The sequence below is a fragment of the Lissotriton vulgaris genome, chromosome 2_1 (genome assembly GCF_964263255.1).
Source record: "Lissotriton vulgaris chromosome 2_1, aLisVul1.2, whole genome shotgun sequence".
NCBI classification, from domain to species: Eukaryota; Metazoa; Chordata; class Amphibia; order Caudata; family Salamandridae; genus Lissotriton; species Lissotriton vulgaris.
This window is the reverse complement of record NC_141687.1, coordinates 655,492,224-655,512,490: the sequence shown is the minus strand read 5'-3', so window position 1 is coordinate 655,512,490 and position 20,267 is coordinate 655,492,224. Positions and strand designations below refer to the sequence as shown.

The 20,267-nt window shown below is 42.9% G+C and overlaps 1 protein-coding gene across 1 annotated transcript in view; it reads left to right on the top strand.

Annotated features, from left to right (window-relative positions):
* Window positions 1-20,267, top strand: part of DCDC1 (doublecortin domain containing 1) — a 1,639,395-nt gene that overhangs the window by 1,486,568 nt on the left and 132,560 nt on the right. The window contains exon 30 of the mRNA XM_086955816.1: window positions 10,393-10,578. Within this exon, the coding sequence (XP_086811942.1) occupies window positions 10,393-10,578 (186 nt within the window). The remainder of the gene's footprint in view (window positions 1-10,392; window positions 10,579-20,267) is intronic.

The window sequence follows — 20,267 nt, the reverse complement described above, 5'->3', positions numbered from 1 at the left end:
CGCTTCTCTCAAGGCACTGGCCATGTCCGCCCGGATGGTAGGCGAATCAGGACGCCCAGCGCTCGCTGCCGATCGTCTTCTCGCTGATCTCCGTCGGCCCCCTCTCTCCGAACGCCTCCAGGTCAGCGTCGCTCCATCCTCCTCTGTAGCCGTGAGCCCCAGGACACCGCAGATGTCTTGCAAGGAGCGCAGCTGATGAAGCACCCCGTTCCAGCGAAAAATCAAGCGGAAGGGATGCCCCCAGGAGTACGGCGTCTCATGGCTGCGCAGGAAGTCGGTAGCAATCCTGAAGGACCTGCGCTTCTGCAGCGTGATGGCGGATAGGTCCTGGTAGAGTGCTACAGGCCTCTCTCGGAAAGTCAGTGGTTGTTTCCTACGGGCTTCGGACAAGATGCGCTCCTTCAGTGGGAAGTCAGGCAGGAAAGCTAAGATGTCCGGCGGGGGCGCCGATGACTGGCGCTTTCGGCCAAATCTGTAGGCTCTATCAATGCGGATAGGAAAGTCCGCGGCCTCCCCCAGGATCTCCCGGAACAAGTCCCGCAAATAGCCCACCAGGTCAGCCCCTTCGTCCGCAGACGGTACACCCCGCACCCGAATGTTATTTCTCCTCGACCTGTTCTCTAGGTCCTCGGAGTGGGCCTGGAGTTCAACGCACTGCTCCCGGAGCCGGAGAACATCCTGCTGTAAGTGGACAATCTCGTCGTCCTGGCGTTGGGCCGCCGTCTCCACCGTCTCAACCCGTTCACCGAGGCCCTCCACCTCTCTGCGGACCTCACGGACTTCACTGGCCACCTCCCGCTTCAGCGTCTGGAAGTCCTCCTTAAGCGAGCTGAACAGCTCTTCCATGAAAGATCTCGTGACAGGGGGTTCTCCCGCGGTCGCGTCCGCTGTGGCCCGGGAAGACCCCGGCGACGGCTGTGCTGTGTCCCGCTGTTGCTGGGCCCTGCCAAGCATGTCCGGCAGGGTGCGGTCCCCCTTCCTCGAACCACCTCTTCCAGACATCCTGGGCGCTCTCAACTGAAGAATGGGCATGGGCCCGGCCACTCCGGGGGATGTCCAACAACCAGCAAGGACCCGCTATGAGGAACTCTCGGCGAAACCGGGGACCTGCGCCACAGACGACAAAATGGCGGGTCAGTCCAGTCACAACAAGCCGTGGGTGTCCGATCAAGATAGCAGCCGGGACTTGTACTGGGGAAACCCCGGCCAGTGCGCTCCGCCGAAGGGGGGTAGCTGTACAGAAGTAGAGGGTGCAGGAAACTGCTTCCAAGCGACTCCGGAGGAGGCCTACGACACTGTCCCCTCGGAGACAAAATGGCGGTTGGGTGGGGCTAAGCAGATCGTCCGAGCCCGGCGACGCCACCGGGGCCACTCCAGAAGCCAGGCAATCGGGAAAGTTCTACAACCGGGGCCGCCCGGTTATTTAGAAGAGTTGGTAAATCTGGCTCCGATCTCAAGTCGATCGTCCTCCAACCCCGGGACCGGGGTCCTCGCCATGGGGGAGGCCACCGCTTCAAGTCCGAGCACCACGGCACGCACTCTGGAGGTCCCCGTGTAGTGGGCCACCCAGCCGATAGCTTCCCTTCAATCTCCGTCGAGCGCCGGGACAGTCTCCACACCAGGTCGCTAACTTTCAGCACCAGGCCCAGCCGAGGCGTCAGGACAGCACTCCGATCTGCTCCGCCTCTCGGGCACTCCGTCGTCACGCGATCAGCAATCGGTCTTCTGAGGTGCTTCCACCGGAGCAATCAGGGTCAAAGTAGCATCAATGCGTGCTCCAGGTTCTCCGCCACACTCCTCTCAGCCGCTGAGCATCAGCGGGGGGAGAGAAGCTGAAGAAAAAGGGCTCGAGCCTAGCCGGGCCGGAGGAGCTGCGGGAAGAAGCGTCCGCTCACCCCGCCATCTTGGCCACGCCCCCTGATTTAATCTTTTTTGGGCATTTCACCACTGCTAACCAGTGATTAAGTGCATGTGCTCTTTCCCTAAAATGTGGTAAGATTGGCTTATCTAGAATTAGATTATTTAATTTACTTATACATCCCAAGTAAAGTGCACTACATGTGCCTAGGGCTTGTAAATTAAATGCTACTAGTGTGCCTGCAGCACTGATTGTGCCACCAACTCCAGTAGCTCTTTAAACATGGATCAGGCTGTCACTGCAGAACCTGCATGTGCGGTTTTAAACTGTCAATGAGACCTTGCAAGTTAACCTACTTGCCAGACCCATGCCTTTCCTTTTGTTACATATATGTCACTCCAAGGTAGGCCCTAGGGCATCCCAATAGGCAGGGTGCAGTGTATTTAAGAGGTAGGAGTGTACTTTTGAGCTTTTCACTACTGCTTGGTCTAGCTCTCCTATAGGTTAACATTGGGATTGCCTTAAAACATCAGTTCAGTGTAATTTACAATGAGGGAAAGAGAACGATTTGGAGTTTAGTGTCTCTGTACTCACAATTTAAAATCACAAGTTATGGTGAAATTGGATTTTAAATTGTTAGTCTTAAATTGCCACTTTTAGAAAGTCGGCCTTTCCCTAACTTTCACCGTTCTGTGCCTTTGCCTGTCTCTGAATACATATCTGGGTTATATGACAGCTGGACTTTGTGCATTCCCTCACACAAAGCGAGTCAGAGTGTGACATATGCATCCTGATGACCCATTACCAGGCTGATGAGCCTTCCTGAAGTATGTTGAGAGGGAGGAGCTGAGTCTTGAACGGGAATAGGTCTGTGCCTGTCCCCACACAAAGTGCTGCATACCACCCTGTAGTGAGTCTGAAGCCATGGCAGGAAAGGCAGTGACCTGGTGAACTTCAAAGGCCTCTTCGATGTCTACCCACTTCAAAGGCATATTTAGGCATAAGGACTGGATCCCAACACCACCAAATCTGAACTTTGCTGGAACCGAGGACATTCTGTCCGGAAGAAGAGCAGCTGTGCTGTATAAGGTACTGTCACTTTGACACCTGCATTGCAGTGTTGGATTGCTGCCTGCTAATTGCTGTGCTGTAGGAGGGACTGCCACTTTGCTGCTTACTCTGCTGGGTTGGCCTGCTGCTTCTTGCCTGGGAGTGATAAGGACTGGAACTGTTCTCTACCTCCTTTAACCCAGGTTTTTCCAAGGGCTTTTTGGCTTGCCTCCTCCTGTTCTCTGAAGTATCAGGGTCACAAAAGACTTCTTGCAACTCTGCAGGTGCTGCTGGACTCTGCCATCTGTGAGTCCGACCATTGCTTGAGGTGCCCCTTCCAGGAATGGGCCTCAGAAGTGGGTTATTGCAGCTTTTTCTACATCGATGTCAATGCATCTGCTACTTTGCACCAATCAACACTGATGCATCGCGTTTTGATGCTGACTGAGTGGCTGCTTGATGACAACATTTCCAGCGTTAGCATGGCTCAATGACTACAGTGATCCTACTGCCAAAACTTTTCAACGACGATGTAACAGCGCCTTCATTTCAACGGATCTCGACGATGATGCAGGACGTATTAGACTCTCGACATTGACACTCGCTCCATCCAAGGTATTTCTTCAGCAGGACATGTCTTACAGGTACATGCATCATTGAATGAGTTTGCGATTCCTTATTTGCGATTATTAAGGAAAAGCAAATAAGGAATCGCAAAACGCTGTGCATCATGAAATGTGGGATTTTTTAAGGTAAAATTCGCAGGACATATTGCGATTTCTTGATTTTGCGAACTCGCAAATTGCAAAATTGCAATTTGCGAATTCGCAAATTGCGAGGTCGCACATTGATTATTATTACTTCAAGCAAATACAAACATGGGCCTACAACCATCCCGGCCGGCCGCTAGTCAAGTCGTAAGTAAAACAGATAAATGTGGGAAAATAGAGCAGCCCGAAAACCGGGATCTAACAAGTGTCCAGGATATGACTTGCATTCAAGCGTACTGGCCGAAATTCAGGATTCATGAAGGTTCATTTTACAATAAAGAAAAACTAAGAATCAATGCAGTACGATCGTACATGGTCCTACAATAACAAGCATAAATCAGGAAATCCGCAAATGGTGCAAATACAATTGAAGTATTAGGGGTAAGGTCTACGAATCAGGATAAATGTGAACACAATCCCGTTCCATAGCAAAGCTGCACCCCACCCCTCAAAACGCAACATACTGTAGGAAACATGAAAAACGACGACACCAAGAAGGAAGAAAGACAAAAGGGCCATAGAAACAAATAACGGACAAATTAACAGACCCCATCCCCCAACCCCCACCCTGCACCCCTGCAGAAGGCCACGGCCTACCCCCCCCCCAGCAGCGTGCCTGTCGCCCTAAATAAGAGTCCGGAAATATAGGAAAAGAGGAGAAAGAAGAAAGGAGAAAAAAGTGGAGAAGGGCCCTCGATCTTCCCACCCGGCCCCCCCCATCCCCGCGCCCCATAAACATCCTAAAAGCAAAGTCAGAATAGCCATGGAAAACATTAATCACCGATATCACCGTCAATAAAATCCCCGTCGAGTGTCCCCCCAATCACCGTCAGCCAGCAATAAGTCCACCGGGTCCTAGACAATATCACCCCTGGCCTTTTCTATCAGTAGTACCAACATACGTCCACTTATCAATCGGCATACAGAGCAGCGTGGAAGGTCCAAGTGATCCGGGCGGACCGGGCCATGTTATTATTCCATGGGACTTCAACAACCCGAACCCAGCCGAACATGTACGGCGGAAATCCGTCTGTGTCAGTATCGACCTTGAAAACAACCTCAAGTCCGAACACAGTCTCGCTATCCAAGGAGAGAGAGTCACAACATCCGGCAAACGCTGAGACGTCGCCGGGGCAGCCCAAGACATAGATCGGCGTTGTTTCACCAGCCGCTGATTAGATATGTGCCCCGACGAGTCACTCACATATACTACTGATCTGTCCAAGGCTATCTCATGAGCCGGGTCTTCCAGCATTTCCACGAACCCAGGCGTAGTTGGAGCAGTCTTCACCGACATAGAGGCTGGCACGTCGGCACTTCCTTGAGATCGAACTGTGTCCGTGTGGAGCGGCGGGACAACAATGGCGGCCATCCTTCTTCCCAGGTCCCGGGCGTTATGGATCAGGTTCGCCTGCAGGGTCGTTAGATGATTCAGAAAAGGGTTGTTAGAGCAGCCAATATATCTTTGGACGTGGGCTCTTTCTCGTGCCGCCAGACCCCCGAACTCTCCAGCAGGGCAGTTTTTCTATCCGGACGTGGACTGCGTAGGAGGGTGCCAGCCGCCATCTTAGCTAATCCGGCCTCGTCCTTCTTCACCACACCTCGGGACCGGGCCTCCACGCCAGGGCGCAACAGGAGGCACAGCTAGGACCCAGCAAGTCAAGGCGGGCTTCCCAGTAAAGAGTCACCAAAGGGCTAAACAAATCTCTGCCACTCCCCGGGAGCCGCCCGCCAATTCCGGGGGAAGTCCTTGGTTATGCCCGGACACAACACTGGAAAGGGGGCCAAATATCATGGACTTCCCTCGATCCTGCTTTGCCACTCATCCCACGAGGCACTCCGCTAGATGGACTGGGTCGTCACTGTCGCCATCGGCCCAGCAAACCACCGGCACCCTCCGGCCGACTCTTCGCCTCCACCAATGGCCGCTGTTGTCACAGTCGCGGCCGGCTGTTCTTCTCACGCGACACCCCGGTCCCAGCTCCGTGAGGTCCGCAAAACAGTTGGGGACATTTCTTCGGGTCTGCCGCACGTAGAAGCCTCAGGAGCAAACGGTCAGTGAAAGTTTTCCTTCGCCTACTTAAATATGCCGTTACGGCTCAGGATAATTGCCAGGATGTATGCGCCGGGTGAGAGGGCTCACGGAGCCGAGCGTCTATGCGGCCATCTCGGTTGCTGGCTTGGCTCCTCCCCCTATTGCACATAATTACCTAGCAAATGTCCCTCTCCAAACTCTTCCCTTGCTAGACGGGTCTGAATGCCACTTTGCCTGAAGATATATGAATCATGTGCACTGCCAGGAAATTGTGACACAATGTCCGTTATGATGTTTTTTGCATTACACACAACCTGAATATTCAGGGAATGATAACTTTTCCTATTCCGATACATATATTCCTGAGCTGCAGGGGGACATATCGCCACATGGGTGCAATCAATACAACCCAGTACTTGGGGGAAGCCAGCAATTTGGTCAAACTCTTGCTTGGTCTTAGCAATTTCATGGGCTGTGGTAGGGAAACTTATGTGTGTGTGTATCCGGACCATCATGGCATCAAGGAAAGCCGCCAATATTCGTGACATTGAACTTTGCGACACACCTCCTGCTACTGCAATGACTCCCTGAAAAGTGCCTGACGCAAGTAGATCTAGGCAACATAAAATCTGGACATGCGTTGGAATTGCATTTGCTCTATGAGTCTGTCGTTGCAGGATGGGATCCAATTCATTGATTAAATCATGTATCATTTGGCCATTCAGCCTATACTTATCATGTATTTCATCCTCCTCCTGTCCGAGCAAAGTTATGCGGACTCTGAAGATGTGCTCATTAATTTGCCACCCTCTCTGTTGAGCAGCTTGCAGCCTCATCCTCCTCGCCATCAGGTACAGACCAGCCGTTTTGAAATTTGGGACCTCATTGTGGGTGTGTTTATATCAGTTTCTGTTGGTCTTCAACTGTTTCTGATTTGCACTCATTTTTACCACCTGGTTGTGCCCCTTCTTAAATTGCGACAGCAATTTTGCGATTTTTTAGAAAATCGCTAATTGCGATTTTTCATGCATTCCTATTGCGATTCCTTATTTGCAATTCTTTATTTGAGAATCGCAAAAGAGAAATCGCAATGGTTTCGCAGAATATTTTTGCAATTCCTTAACCCCTTTAATGCTCATGACAGCTCGTCATGAGGCACGGTTGAGCTGTGCTGATGACGAGCTGAGCTCGTCATGAACAATGGGAAAACATAATAGTCAGCATAGGAAGAGATTTGCTGCAGCAGCGATGGTGTTAATTTTGCGAAAATGTACACTTTTTTGCAAAATTAAGGTTGATGCATTTCTACAGTCGCAATTTTAGCGACTTCAAAATTGCTTGATGCATGTGCCTGTAAGTCCCATTGCCTGCCTGTCCTCCATTAAGGTTCACCTGAACTTTGGATTTATCCCTGGTCTAGCATGACCTCATGTAATCTTTTAGTGCTATTGACTTCTAACTAAGCACTGTGTTTAGGCTTAATCTTTAAAAATTCATATCTTGACTTCTACGGATTGGATATTTGTCGTTTTGCTCTTGTTTTACTTAGATACTTTTTCTCTATGTTTCTGAACTCATGTGGAGGCCTTTTGTGTTTTTTTTGGCTGTGTTACTGTAATTTAAGTGTTTTGCTCAAATACTTTACACATAACTTAAGCCTGTCTGGTCTGTGCCAAGCTACCAGAGGGTGAACTCAAGTTAATTTAGGTTGTGTATATGACTTACCCTGACTAGAATTGTGGCTCCCGCTTGGACATGGTGCATACTCTGCCTTCCAGAAACCTCAGTTTCTAACAGTTCATTGCCTTAATCACTTTTGTAATCCTACAATAAAAGAATGCAAACCTTTAGCAGAACAGTAACTGATTTACCACTGGGAACATCTGTCTTATTTCTTAAATATGTTCCTACCCTGTGTGTTTGGGCATTTCATTGAAGAGGGTAACCTGTGTTTCTTTCTTAGAGATCCTCTGTGGTAGTTATAGATGTTGGTCTGTGGGCTTTCAGATCAAAATTGATTTTAGAATAGGTGTAAATTGTACAATGAATGAATCTTCAACCAGTCCAAAGACTAAACATGTGATTTTGCTGGTCACACATATGTACAAGAATGCAATAAAGGAGAGCAGCCTTCCAGACATCCAAAAGGACTATCAGAAAGTGCAGTTTTGATTGAGGGGAAAACTAGGATCCTTATATATTATGCTATGTCATGTGTATTTATGTCGCGCTTTCCATTCCCATTGTGAAGCATATCTACCCTTCATGGAAGGACCCTCTTGATGAAAAAATTAAACATGTAGAACGATTGATTTAAGAAGTAAGGAATAGCAGATGGCTTGTTATAGGAGTAAAACAATAGCAATATTTAAGAAAATTGACTCCTGACTGCTTTTGTGAACAACCCCTTCAGGATAACTCAGGACACATAGCCAATGTCACCTGCAAACACTACAAAATGAAGAGGTGTTCAACACGGACTTAGTTATCCTCCTTTTTTCACTTCTGCAACGTTACACATTCTCTGCAAGCTGACAATGTCAACATTATCATTTCCCTGCCTAACTCCCCATCAAGTCCTGCATGAAGGGAAAGGTGTTTCCTTAACAGGTAAAACTACTATATGCTTCCTGTGGTCAAAAACAAAGGAACCCCTTCTACGTATTTGTCCCCAGACTCTGATACAAAGACCCTTTTGAGAACGAACATCCCAAAATGTCAGCATCATTTTTGACAAAAACCTGTTGACTGTGCCTCAATATCAATGAGGTTATAGAAGACGAAAACTTCGATGAAAGAACCTGCTCTAGAAATGGATTATCAGCACAACTTCACTGTGGTATCTAGAAGCAAATCATTAATAAAGAACATCAGCGTCAGCTGTTGAAGGATGCAATGAGTGAGACAGGCTCATCCCAGCAAATGGCAGGATAATCAGCATATCCTTCTTAATAAGTTGACCCCAAAGAGAAAACTACTTTAATCATAACAACAGAGGAAATCTCTCATCAAATTGTACAGGAAAATCCAATTAATCCTCATTTATTCGAAATTCTGAAGTCAGCCTACATACTGCTCGTTGATGAAACCCACAATGAAGGTTGAGAGACAAATCATTCACTAGTAAATGAGGAGGGGTAAAAAAGAAATAGGAGATCTGTGAAAGGCTTTTTATCCAATCAGAGGAAGAAGGTCTTTGAAGTTGTCTGATGGAGGGCATCTGCCAAAAAAGTCAGATGCCACATATGCCAACGTTATAGTCAGCCCTCCACATTCAGAGGTGTGAGACCCATTTGGATTCTGTGGGTGAATCCTTAGCTGGTGATGGGAAGTTATTTGCCTTGGTAGCAGAGACCACAGCACCCGCTGACCAGGAAAGGATGCAAATGGACGAAAGAGCTAACAATGTAGTTACAGCAGTTTATACAACTGCAATTTTGAAAACTGAAGTACTATACCCAACACACTAAAGCTCTGATGAAGTAGCCGCCTGCTTGAGCATAACAGCTATCCGGAACCTCAGAGATTTCATTGGATAATCTTAGAGATTTTGTTTGATTTTATTGTAACAGCTTTTCACTTGGAAATTGTGGTCTTTGTCTATAGACAGCATTGTGCACAAGGTATAAGACCTTCTCTTTCACTCTTTTGAGTGGGTTCAATTCATATGTATCTGACAATGGTGTTTCAGGGGAAATGAGGCTGTTGTCGGTTGCGTGCATTGCGATTGAGCTGGATGACCCCAAAGGACAATGTTCCCAGGATTTGTGTAATTAAGGGTGGAAAGACGGCCTCCTTTTTGGAAGAGGGACAAACAGGGCTTTAGGGAAAAAATACATCTGATGGCTTTGGTTTAGAAGAACGTAGCTTGACCATAGATTGACCAGGAACAAGCTGTAGATTTTATTTAAAACAATTTATTCAGTAGAGTGCAAAAAGTCTATGTGATTGAACTGAGAGCAGGCATACTTCTGCTAGCATGTCTTTGTCGAGATAACTCAGAGATATTTGAATTGTAGTACAGACACAGTCTGTGCTTCATATATATCTAGTTAGAGCATTGGTCGTGGCAGACAAATTGAAAGCTAGAGAATAGTCTTATTAAATGCGCAACTATGTAATTATTCAGTGCTAGGCCTAACAATTTAAAGAGGAGTCAGAATGGCAGGTAAATATGAAAGGGGTGATTGGCATTACATTGCTTATACAATGTGATCACTGGAGTTGTTGTTGACTTGTGTCATTTCAGCACTGAGAGATGTTGTAAACTTTTGTGTTCCAAACATATGTGGAGATTGGCATAAAAGGAGACATTTTGCCATCACAATGCTTTACAGTGTGAAGTCTAAAGTAAATAATAATATTCTAGTATCTAAAATGCATGTCTTTCATTGCCATTCTCCTTTTCTTAACTATTTGTATTTTTTACTGTGCTCCTTATGTTTGTTTCCTCTTTTAGCACCTGTCAGACTATGTTGGATTGGGGTAAGTCAGTGTTACTCTGAAGGCGCACTTCTTCCCTTTTCCAAGTCGAACTGGTGTCACCTTAACAAGTCGTGGTTCTACCTGCCGATTAGATCCTGTTATTTTTGATAAAGATAGCTACTACCTAAAGCAATAGTATTCATACCCATGTAGGTATTTTCAAGAAAGTAAAAAAAAAGATTTCTTTTTTCTAGGGCTATTGTTTCCAATCTGCCACTACCAAACAGAAAATAAAGGCTTGCATGTCTTGTGCTCGGTCCCTGAGGGGCACAATAACAATGGAAAAGTTACCATCAGATGCTGTTTTCTTCTGTGCTTCTGCCTCCAAGGAATCAGGACTTAGCACGTGCGGACCTTTTAAGTACCTGAATGTGATGAAGGTAAGTAGTGGACAACCTGTATTCTCTGTAACTCATGTTTTGGCTGCAGCTGATGACTTTTGATTTTCGAAAGATTTTGGGACGTTAACATTGCCCACAAGGTAACGTAGCCTTTGTTAAAAAAAAACTTGTGCAATGTACAGCAACAACTGTATCTTTAGATTTTGGCTCATATAGGTAGAAGTTTACATCTTCATATATAATCCAGAGTAGCGTGCTACTCGCCGAAAAAAGCACTTCAACACCTCATCAGGAGTAACAAGCATTATATAAATGCAAACCTTTTTTCCCTATTCTATCCCTCCGCTACCCTTCTCTATCCAAATAAATGAATAACATATCCACCACTCAAATTACTTTCATATTTCACTATACAAATTCAACATTAATCCTTTATGGGTTTAGGAGTAGCGTGCTACTCGCCAAAAAGCTCTTCAACAGCCCATAAGGTGTAACAAGCACTATATATATGCAAAACATTTTCCCTCGTCTATCCCTCCACTACCCTTCTCAATCCAAATAACTAACTAACATATCCACCACTCAAATTACTTTCATATTTCACTACACTGATTCAACCCTAATCCTTTATGGGTTCCGGAGTAGCGTGCTATCCGCCAAAAAAGCACTTCAACACCCCATCGGGGGTAATAAGCGCTATATATATGCAAAACATTTTCCCTCTTCGATCCTTCTCAATCCAAATAACTGACTAATATCCACATCTCAAATTACTTTCATATTTCACTATACTAATGCACCCCTAATCCTTTATGGGTTCTGGAGTAGTGTGCTACTCGCCAAAAAAGGGCTTCAACACCCCATCAGGGGTAACAAGCACTATATAAATGCAAACCTTTTCCCTCTTCTATCCCTCTGCTATCCTTCCGAATCCAAATAACTGACTAACCTATCCACCACTCAAATTACTTTCACATCTCACCATACTAGTTCAACACTAATCCTTTATGGGTTCCAGAGTAGCATGCTACTCACCAAAAAAGTGCTTCAATGCCTCATCAGGGGTAGTAGGCACTATATTAATTCAATTACAATACAATACAATCAAGGGCTATAGTTCCGATTGGTTCATAAGGTGAGTCAGAGTGACAGTTTCTTTTTTATAAATTTTATTATTTTTATTATCATTTACCAACAGTGAATGCATAGTATAAAGAAAAAAGCAATCAGGATAAAACCACCATTTGTACTCCCAGTAAAACAAACACCCACCCACCCCGCTACACAATGACATACCTGAAAAATGTGATTACAGCTGCCATAACAATGCTAGGAGACCCACAAGAGAATAGAAAGAGGAAAAGACAAGACAAGTATACCCAACGCTATACGCTGCCAGCAGCCAATAAAGTGCCAAAGTGCTTACGTCTTAAAGTGCATCATGACATCATGACTACCATCAGCAGCTCCTGAGATCGACCCATTCTAATTTTGGACCCCACCTCCTCAATCCCTTTCTTTTATTACAAATCCCTTTCCTTAGGAACATTGCCTTTTCTAAATTACAAACAGCTAGCACCCTCGCTATCCAGTTTTGAAACAAAGGTGGGTTGCTATCTAGCCAGGCAGAAGCAATACATAAACGAAAACAGTCATAATAATAAAAATAAGCTCTCTGCTTCTTGTTGGTCTCACAATTTCAGACACTCCTAAGAGGATCACAGCAGGAGATAAATTGACCTGAATGTTTAGTTTGTTTGACAGGAAATCAGTAATCTGAGATTACGATAAAGCGGGACAGGGGGCAAAAATGCACAACATCTAGGTCAGCGAGTGCCTTTGCCATTCCCCCATTTAATAATCTTACTCAGAGTATAATATAGATTAAAAAACGTTTTGTAATATTGAACCTATAGTATAGCAGATATGAATTATGTTTGCGCAAGAGACAAGGATTCCCAAAAAGAAGCGTCTGTGATGTTCAGTAGTTCTAGCCATCTCTGCGAGTGCTTATCTAAATCATACCTCATGTAGTTATTAAGAATAATGTAGAGTAAGTATATGAATCCTATTGATGGTTTATGCTTAGCTACCAAAGCATCAACCAATTTACACTGTTGAAACCCTACAACCCTACCAGTTTTACGGAGAGAATATCCCTTACTTGTCAAAAATTAAAAAAATCCTAATGTGTAAGCCCATATTCTTCTCTGATTGCTTGAAAATATTTTATTCCACTATTGGAAAAAAATAGACCCAACTTGTTTAAACCAGTTTTAACCCACCTTATTGTATATGTAGCTAAAGAAATTCCTGGAAGATTTAGATTATGGAGGTATAAAAGTTAAGTCGACATAAACCCAGCAGTTTGTGCGCTGTAGACCAGAACTCAAAGCATTCCGCAAGGTCTTCTAGCGAACTCATTTGAAATAGTTCACACAACACGCCCGGGCAATTACAAGCGAATGCCTAAAAATAGAGCATCCATTTTAAATCTATGTAAAATACACAATGTTAAGGACGTATGGAGTTCACTATACCCAAACTCTCCAGGCTATACATTCTATTCAGCTCCTCATAGACTGTGCTCTCGCTTAGATATGGCCTTTATCTCAAACACTCTAATGAGATCAACAAACATGGTAATATACCCACGCATTACATCTGACCACAATCCTATCATGATCGAATTTGCTCTGTCTTTGAAACATAAACCTCCAAGAGCTTTCACCTTCCCTAGGAATTTAGTATCAGATGCGAATTTTATTTCACGATTAAAACAACACATCACAGAATTTTTGATTTTTAACAGAAATACAACTTCTTGCTTGACAGTGTGGGACACTTGTAAAGCCAGCATCCGAGGGTTTACACAAGCCTTTGTCTTGAAACAAAATCATGAAAGAAATAATTATAAATTAACTTTGACCTCTGACATTGTAGCTGAGGAGATAAAACTTGTAAAAGCTTTAAGAGATAATCTTCCAACCCTGGACATTAGCGCAAATCTTAGTCAGCTAAAATGTAAAACCAAAGAGACTCTTTTAAAAAAAAGAAGTGCACAAGTTCATAAATACAAATTTTCACAATATGAAGGTGGCGACAAAATAGGAAAAATTTTAGCATTTAAAGTTGCAGAGGATAGAGCACAGTCTACGATTTCCCAAATTGTGGAGGCTGACAACAAGAGATATAACCAACCGGAAGATATAATTCAACAATTTGCTAAATATTATGAAACCTTATATACACCAGAGAATATGTCTAATGATAAAATAATTGAAAATTATTTAAAAGAAAATGTAACAACTAAATTATCAAGAAATGAGACAGAGGAATTGACTTCAGAAATAACTAATGAAGAATTAAAAGAGGCCATAAAATCACTCCCATTAGGCAAATCTGCTGGTGAGGACACCATCCCTTTAGAAATTTACAAATCATGTATGGAAGAGCTAACACCCTTTCTTCTGGAAGTAATCACTTATATTGGCAGAACCGGATCAGCCCCCCGCTCTTGGAATAAAGCCAAAATTATCTTCTTTCATAAAAAGGGTAAACCTAGTGAGGAGATGGGCTCATATAGGCCAATCTCCCTGATCAATGCTGATGCAAAGATTTTCGCCAAATGTCTGGCCAGAAGATTAGCACCACTAATGCCTAAAATTGTAAATACGCAGCAACATGGATTTATAACAGGGAGAGATACATCAGCTCATGTTAATACGGCAATAACTGCGTTCGACATAGCAGAAATAGAGGCTACTCCCCTGGCTATGATAATGTTGGATGCCGAAAAGGCGTTTGATCGGGTGGGGTGGGATTATTTATGGCACGTAATGGAATCAATGGGGTTTGGTGGAAAATTCTTAAATGGGATTCGGGCACTTTATGACAACCCAATAGCATACACTAGCTACGGCGGTCTTACCTCACAATGTTTTCAAATTAAGAGGGGTACACGTCAAGGATGTCCCCTATCACCTTTATTGTTTGCTCTTTCACTGGAACCGTTTTTAAAGGCTTTGGATACTCAGGCAGGAATAATACCTTTCAAGACTGGCAGTCAAAGTTTAAAAATTACTGCGTACGCGGACGATATTGCCATATACTCTATCGAAACAACTGATACTTTAAAAGCTATCAAATCTGAAGCTTTAAAATTTGGTAATGCTTCAGGTTATAAATTAAATGCTCACAAAACTCAAATAATAGCTAACTTTGTACCCCCTCAACCAACACCCGAAATATGTAAGACCGCGACATATCTCGGAATTAAAATTACCTCAAATGTTAAAGAACTTAACAACATTAACTATAAAAACTTAATGAAAACTACTATTTCAAACTTAAAAAAATGGCACCGACTCCCATTAAACCTAATTGGCAGAATAAATCTGATAAAAATGAAAATAATACCAAAATACATATATCTATTCAGATCAATTCCTCTGGCACAGAACAGACTCTTCTTTAAACAACTTGATAGGATCTTCTGCAACTTTATTTGGGGCTATAAGAAGGCTAGAAGATCGCTAAAAATGTTGAAAAATCAAATAGGATCTGGTGGTCTTAATTTTCCAGACCTGAAATTATACTTCTGGGCTTCTTTTATAAGACGTATTCGATCACTACTAAATGAAGAGGACTTACTTTTCTTTCACTATTTATCATTAAAAGGAGATTCTAAACAATTTTTTCTTCGCATTACAGACCCAAATTTTTACAAAAGGGTTAAGTTTAAGACCATACGAGATACAGTAAAGATATGGAAAGACATACTTAAACATTGTAAAACCACTATATTTCATTCACAGTTAATCTTATGGGATAATCCCGGATTGCCGAGCATATTTGGCGATGGGTCGTCTCGTGTATGGCAACGGAAAGGAATTATGGTTTTGGGCGACTTATACAATTCTCGAGGCATACTGAATTTTCTAACTTTAAAGCAACTATATGGTCTATCCGACACACACAGATTTAAATACATACAAATACATGATTTTCTAATACGGAAAAATAGAATCAACACTTTGTCGAATGGGGGTATATGGGACATCTTTAACTCTAAAAAAGAGAAATCAATAATTAGTACGGCTTATAAATTCTTTATAGGTCTAAGCTCCGACGATAATGATGTATTAGCAAAAAAATTGAATTTAAAACTCGGAACTAATCTAACCGGAAAACAAATGAATACATCTTATACTAACATTCACGACTATGTAAGATCATCCAGTTTGCGACTACAACAGTATAGAACTATTTATATGTTATATTATACCCCTGAAAGATTTTCTAAATGGTCTTCGAACAACATCACAAGAGAAAAAACTAAATGCCCGAAATGTGACGAGTATGCGGCAGATCTTGTCCATATGTTGTTTTCATGTCCGAAACTAGTAACATTTTGGGAAGAAGTGGGAAAGATTCTAACCACAAAAAACATTCTTAGCTTACCACTATCTGCATCCATGGTAATATTTGGCCCACTCACGACAAGTCAACCACATTGTATACTACTATCAATTTTACTTTCTTGTGCCAAACTAACTTTAGCCCGAGCCTGGATTAATCCCAACCCACCCAACGCTTTGGAATGGTGGTACCTGGTCAATGAAATAAAAATTATGGAAGGTACGCTAGCAGAACTAAGGGGTGTTAGATTGCTAAAAAAATTTGAGAACATTTGGGGAAGCCTAGAAATGAATTGATCAACTTAGATAATCATAATATATGCTCACCTATGTCTTTTTACCCTATGTTAAGTTATTTTCTACTTAATGTTAAGTTATCTTCTATAAAATGAGAAGAATGATCAACTCATGCTTAATTTGGTATTTATTGGTTGAATGACAACTTTGTTGAAGGTTTTGTAATCTTATACCAGGTGAAAATAAAATAAAAAAATATTTAAAAAAAAAAAATGAAATAGTTCATATCAATTTGCCTCCATAAATTCCCCATCAATTCCACCATGCCCCTTCACTAATCAATAGCTCAAATGGGGAAGGGAAATAAAAAAAACCTGCATGTGATGGACTTTTCTATAGTAATAAAGGGCCAAGATTTTGTAGCACTGTTGCCCAATAATACAGTTTTAAATTAGGGAGTCCCCACCCTCCCGATCCTTAGGGAGCGTCAAGAATTTCAAAGCGCGCCGGGGTTCAGAATAAGCCCATACAAATCGCAAAATTATATCATTTAGCTTCTTAAACCATAAATTACTTATTCCTAATGGGATCGCTCTGAAAAAATAAAGAATCTTCAGAAATCAAATCATTTTAATAACATTGCATTGCCAGGGATAGGTGTAGGTTATTAAATCTCTGCAGATCTTTCTTAGATTTTTCAATTAAAGGCTCAAAGTTATCCTCAATGATAGAATCCATGTTAGGGGTGATAGTGACTCCCAGATACATCACCTTTGTGGCCACTTGTGGGTCTTGCCAAGACAGCATACTATTAACTAGGATTACAGTGTTGTCCCTATTTAATAAATAATATGTTCAAATTCCTCCGCTTCTTTCTCGATTTGCAGTCTCGGGCTCAGGTGTAACTACCGCGATCTTGTCCGCATCCGCAAGTGTTTTAGTGTCCTATCCATTATATTTCATCGGGACAATCCTCCCGTTAACTTCTAATCTGCGAATGATTGGATCGATATATAGGGCAAATAGCAATGGGAAACAGGGGCAACCTTGCCTTGTCCCTCTCAAAATTAAGAATGACTCTTGGAGATCCCCAGCTACACAGTCCCTGGTTTGTAATAGAGCGCCTTAAGTGCCTGCCTAATTTCCGGCTCTGCGTTGACTCGCTCAAGCATTTCCCGTAAATAGCACCCGGAGACCCTATCAAAAGCCTTCTCAGTGTCTAAATAAATTACGGCCATAGGGTCTCCTGCTATCTGGGCAGTATAAAATAACATTATTACCTGCCTGATGTGATCTGTGGTGCTTTTGCTGGGTATGAACCCATGCTGACGTCCACTCACTACTTTGCTAATGACAGGGGACAAACTAGAAGCTAGCGTATGCCCCATTTGTTCGCCATATTCATATGCTTGCATGCTCACTGTAACTTAAATATTTTCCTGCTGTTTTATTAATTGCAATATAATTTTTGGCTGCTTTAGCCATCATGACTCCAATCTGTGCTTCCTGACAATCCCCCTGTAATGTAGCCATTATTAATTTTCTTTCTTCCTAGGCTAATAGGGCATACAATTCTTGCAGATTTTGTTTCTCCTTCCTCACCCTAGTTAACAAAAAATAATGTATCCCATACTATATCCAGAGACGTGCTGCCCAGATTTTCACTAATGAACCTAGGAATCCGATTTTTAATAAGAGTCATATATTCATCATCTACCAGTAGAGCCTGTTCAAAACTTAATTTACTAGCACTTTTGCGGGACACCATCTCTTTAACTGCCTAAATGAATGGGTTGTGATCAGACATGACCCGGGGGAAAAGTTCTATATCACAATCTTTGATTATGGCATGCAACACAAAAACAAAATTAAGACATTCATGTGATTGTTGGGGTGAAGAGAAAACGGTAAAACCATGTTCAGTAGGCTTCCTGCACTGCCAAACATCCATCAGGCTATAGTCTTTACACATATTTTTAAGCACCTGAAATACCCTAGATTTCCTACAATAATATTTATAGTATTCCTCACACAACCAGTTGTTGGCCAGATTGATGTTGAGATCTCCGCATAAAATAATAGGAGCCGGCCAAGACACCAGTTTATTGTTTAACAAGTCATAAAGCACAGCATTATCAAAGATAGTTCCATATAAGAAACCCAGTGTAAATGCGCACTTATTAGACTGATATTCCAAATTCACCCATCTCCCCAGACTATCCGTACTATTGTGTGAGGAAAACTGGACTAACTCTTTTGGCAAGAACTGCCACCCCCACATGTTCGTGTCCTTTGACCTGTGCCCACAATTAGTTTAAAACTTAGCGTATCCAATAAAGATAGCTGTGCTCCCTCAATGTGGGACTCTTGGAGACAAATTATATCTGCCTCCAAAAGCTTGCAATTCCAAGGTTACCCTGGCTCTTTTCTGTTTTATCATTAAGAATGCAGTTGTTCACTGTAGCAATTCTTAGCCTATTCATTAATCCGGTATCCTAAGTCCTTTATTGCATATCTCATATTATGCATTTTGCCCTTGGTCAGTAAAAAAAAATGGTATTCTTCCTATCTTAAACAGTTTTATCTCTTTCTGTGCTTTTCTTCTTGTTTCTTTTATGCCCAAGTGTCCACCCGTATAGCACCCCTCCTTCCTCCATCCAAACCCCCTTCCACAGACCCCACCACTGAAGCAATCAGGCCAAGAACCTGAAGGATGGCGCCAATGCAAAAATACATCTCCGGTTGCCCCTGACAGGTGCCCCCCCTTATGTGAACAAAAAACGAAAGATAATCAGAAAAATTAGGAAAAAGGATTTTAATTAACTTATCCAGCTACTGTTGCAGGGATTCTGCTCAGACACAGAACTGTGCACAGAGACTCAGGACCTCAATGAATTAGAGTGTACCAAAACTCACCTTAGTACCCAAAATCCCCTACCAGACTAGCTTCGGTGTCTCATTAACTCTTCGTCCTATAGCAAAGTCACCAATGATTAGACAACCCAGAACATGCGACTTAGGATACCTCAGGTAAGGTGGGAAACATGAACACTCTTTCCTTATACTCTCATACCAGTCCAGAACAGGGTGTAAAGGGAGACCCGAGCAAGTTTAAAATGTTTATTTTAACACTGTGATCTCAAGTGCAGCATCTTAGCTAATACAAGCAGACATATGATAAGAAATAAGATTGTCAGCATAGTTACTATTCCATAAAATACAAAGGGAGAAAGCATGGTATAATGCTGAATGGAAACAGGTTAAATATATACCTATATTTCACCCTCCCTTGCTAGTAGGTTATTTTATACTAAAGAAGGTCTCTTAGGCTTGCATAGGTGACCCCATACCTCAGAGTTTAGCAGGAGTGAATCACATCAAGTTCTGCACAAGCTCTCAGCATGCGAAAGTTCTCCAAGTGTGTTCAATCATTCCTACACAGTGTATTATTAAAGGTGTCAGTATATGAGCTGTCCACAGCTGCATATATGTTATATCTGGAACGTGCGCTGATCAGTTCAAACAAAAGCAACAGTGTTAATATAGCCTTGAAGGCCTTGTCACTCACTGTTCCGACTACACTTACAAAGCAAGTCTAGCAATGTGGAAAAACAAGTTATTCTCATGTGAAACAAAACTCGCAGCCTAACTTGAAACAATAACTAACGTGTGCGCTGTGTGCAAGAGAATGCAAAGTTAAAATGGCGTTTAAACTTCTAATAAGCTCATGCTAGCTTAACACTGTAAAAACGCAAGGCTCAGCCCCACTACACTACATTATCCCTAGAAGAGCCCCTCCCAATTTATATAATCTGTCTCCGGAGAATAAGTAGCAGGGAACCCAAGCTGCTTTTATTGAGCTATATTTGATCACTGCTTCCTCCCCCTATTTCTTTCAGATACTCCTGGGCACTAATTTCAGAAGTAAAACTTTGTGTTTGTCCTGTATAAGTCACTTTTAGACTAGCAGGGTTTAGCAAAAAAGACTTCCACTCCACGTTGCTGGAAAGGGTTAACCAATTGTCTCATCCGCCATCGCCACCCTACTGTGGCATGGGCGAAGTCAGGTCT